The sequence below is a fragment of the Sinocyclocheilus rhinocerous genome, unplaced genomic scaffold, assembly GCF_001515625.1.
Source record: "Sinocyclocheilus rhinocerous isolate Xijiao unplaced genomic scaffold, SAMN03320098_v1.1 scaffold1800, whole genome shotgun sequence".
Classification (NCBI taxonomy): domain Eukaryota; kingdom Metazoa; phylum Chordata; class Actinopteri; order Cypriniformes; family Cyprinidae; genus Sinocyclocheilus; species Sinocyclocheilus rhinocerous.
Window position 1 is genome coordinate 447,834 of NW_015651550.1, and position 1,657 is coordinate 449,490.

The following is a 1,657-nucleotide window of genomic DNA, read 5'->3' on the forward strand; positions in this document are numbered from 1 at the left end:
TTCAGAGTTCCTCAAACTTTTCATTGAGCCTCACTCTAGTTGGCCAGATCTGAAAGGTCAGTAATGTAGTGTCTGTTTCCATAGGACCGTCCTGTTTGAGATGAGCTAACCGTGAGTTTGCCGCATGGATCATCTGGCTGTCACCTGAACCTCCTCTGCGGTGTTTCTCATCTTTTTAACATGATGGAAATTCTTTCCTGTTACTTAGTGATGCTGGCACTCTGACTACACTTCCACTTTAGCACGGTCATGAGTGTGTTTGAGCCGGGTCCACGGGCGTGTGTCATGGCACCTATGTGGTGTGTTCTCACAGGCAGGTTCGATGCAGTCACACACAAGCCTTCAGCATGAGGTAAACGGCTCTGTTTGCTCAGGTGTGTCCGTTTTCTCATTCCCTTCTCTTCAAGGAGGACGTCCCCTGCTCTTCCTCCTGCTTCTGTCCACCCGTACCGCTGTCACCCGCAGAACACATTCCGCAACTCTCTGACAAATAGGAGACGTGGAGGAAGTGTGTTTGATGTGTGTGTCCGCCGACATGTTTGCGTTTGATGCTGTACAGGTGAGCTGTCCGACTGCTTGATTCAGCAGGAGAGAAGGAGCTCAGTAACTAGTGACACACAAGCTCCAACTATGTACTCGCCAAACATGGGGCTCTATTACACACATGGATCTCAATAGGCTACCTCCAGACACACGTACACAAAGTGAAACTCTCAGATGTGTTGGCAAACACTTACAGGGTTAAACTGTAAGAATTTGTTTTCTGCTCATCGGTCACTCAGATTTGTGCTTGCTCTGCCGATGTTTTCACCAGCTGCACAATTGAAATATATTTTTTTAGCAGCATCTTTTTATATTACCTTTTTTGTATTTTTAATTTTACATGAAATGTTCAATTTTCTTCAATCTTCAACAATTTGAATTGAATTTACTGCTTTTATTTACAACGGTTTACTTTTTTTTTTTTATCCCTTTCTAGCAGATTCTTCCAAGCTTTTGTTTTGTTTTTTAATTGCAAGAACGATAACTTTTAGTGCTGTAAAAAACTTAGTAGATCCCATGAAAAAAAACATACAATCTCATCATGTGTATGTTTATGTGTGTGTGTGTGTATGTATATATATATATATACACACATACATACACACACCATAGATTTTATACAGCATATTTTTATATTTATTAATTTTTTGCACTATTTATTTTTTTATTTTCAACAATTTACTGTTTTAATTCATTCTTTCTTTTCCAAGGCTTTTTTTTTTGTCCCCTTCATTTTTAGAATGATTATTTTCAGTGCTGTGAAAAATTTGTGTACCCCATAAAAACTGTATGGTTAATTTTTCTTTTAAAATTATTTGTAAAAACAAAAAAAATCAGTATAATTACATTTGATGTACTAGCATTGACATTTGAAGGAACACAACTCCCCTCATTTTCCAACTCCCCTAGAGTTAAACAGTTGAGATTTACCGTTTTCGAATCCATTCAGCCGATCTCCGGGTCTGGCGGTAGCCCTTTTAGCTGTAGCTTAGCATAGATCCTTGCATCTGATTAGACCGTTAGCATCTCGCTCAAAAATGACCAAAGAGTTTCTATATTTTTCCTATTTAAAACTGCAGCAGGCGCAATGATATTACGCAGCGCCTGAAAATAG

The 1,657-nt window shown here is 39.0% G+C and overlaps 1 protein-coding gene across 1 annotated transcript in view; it reads left to right on the forward strand.

Annotated features, from left to right (window-relative positions):
• Positions 1-535: 535 nt before the first annotated feature.
• The window catches only part of LOC107713055 (alpha-ketoglutarate-dependent dioxygenase FTO-like), a 9,493-nt gene continuing 8,371 nt past the window's right edge, over positions 536-1,657 (forward strand). The window contains exon 1 of the mRNA XM_016518473.1: positions 536-559. Coding sequence (XP_016373959.1) covers positions 536-559 — 24 coding nt within the window. The remainder of the gene's footprint in view (positions 560-1,657) is intronic.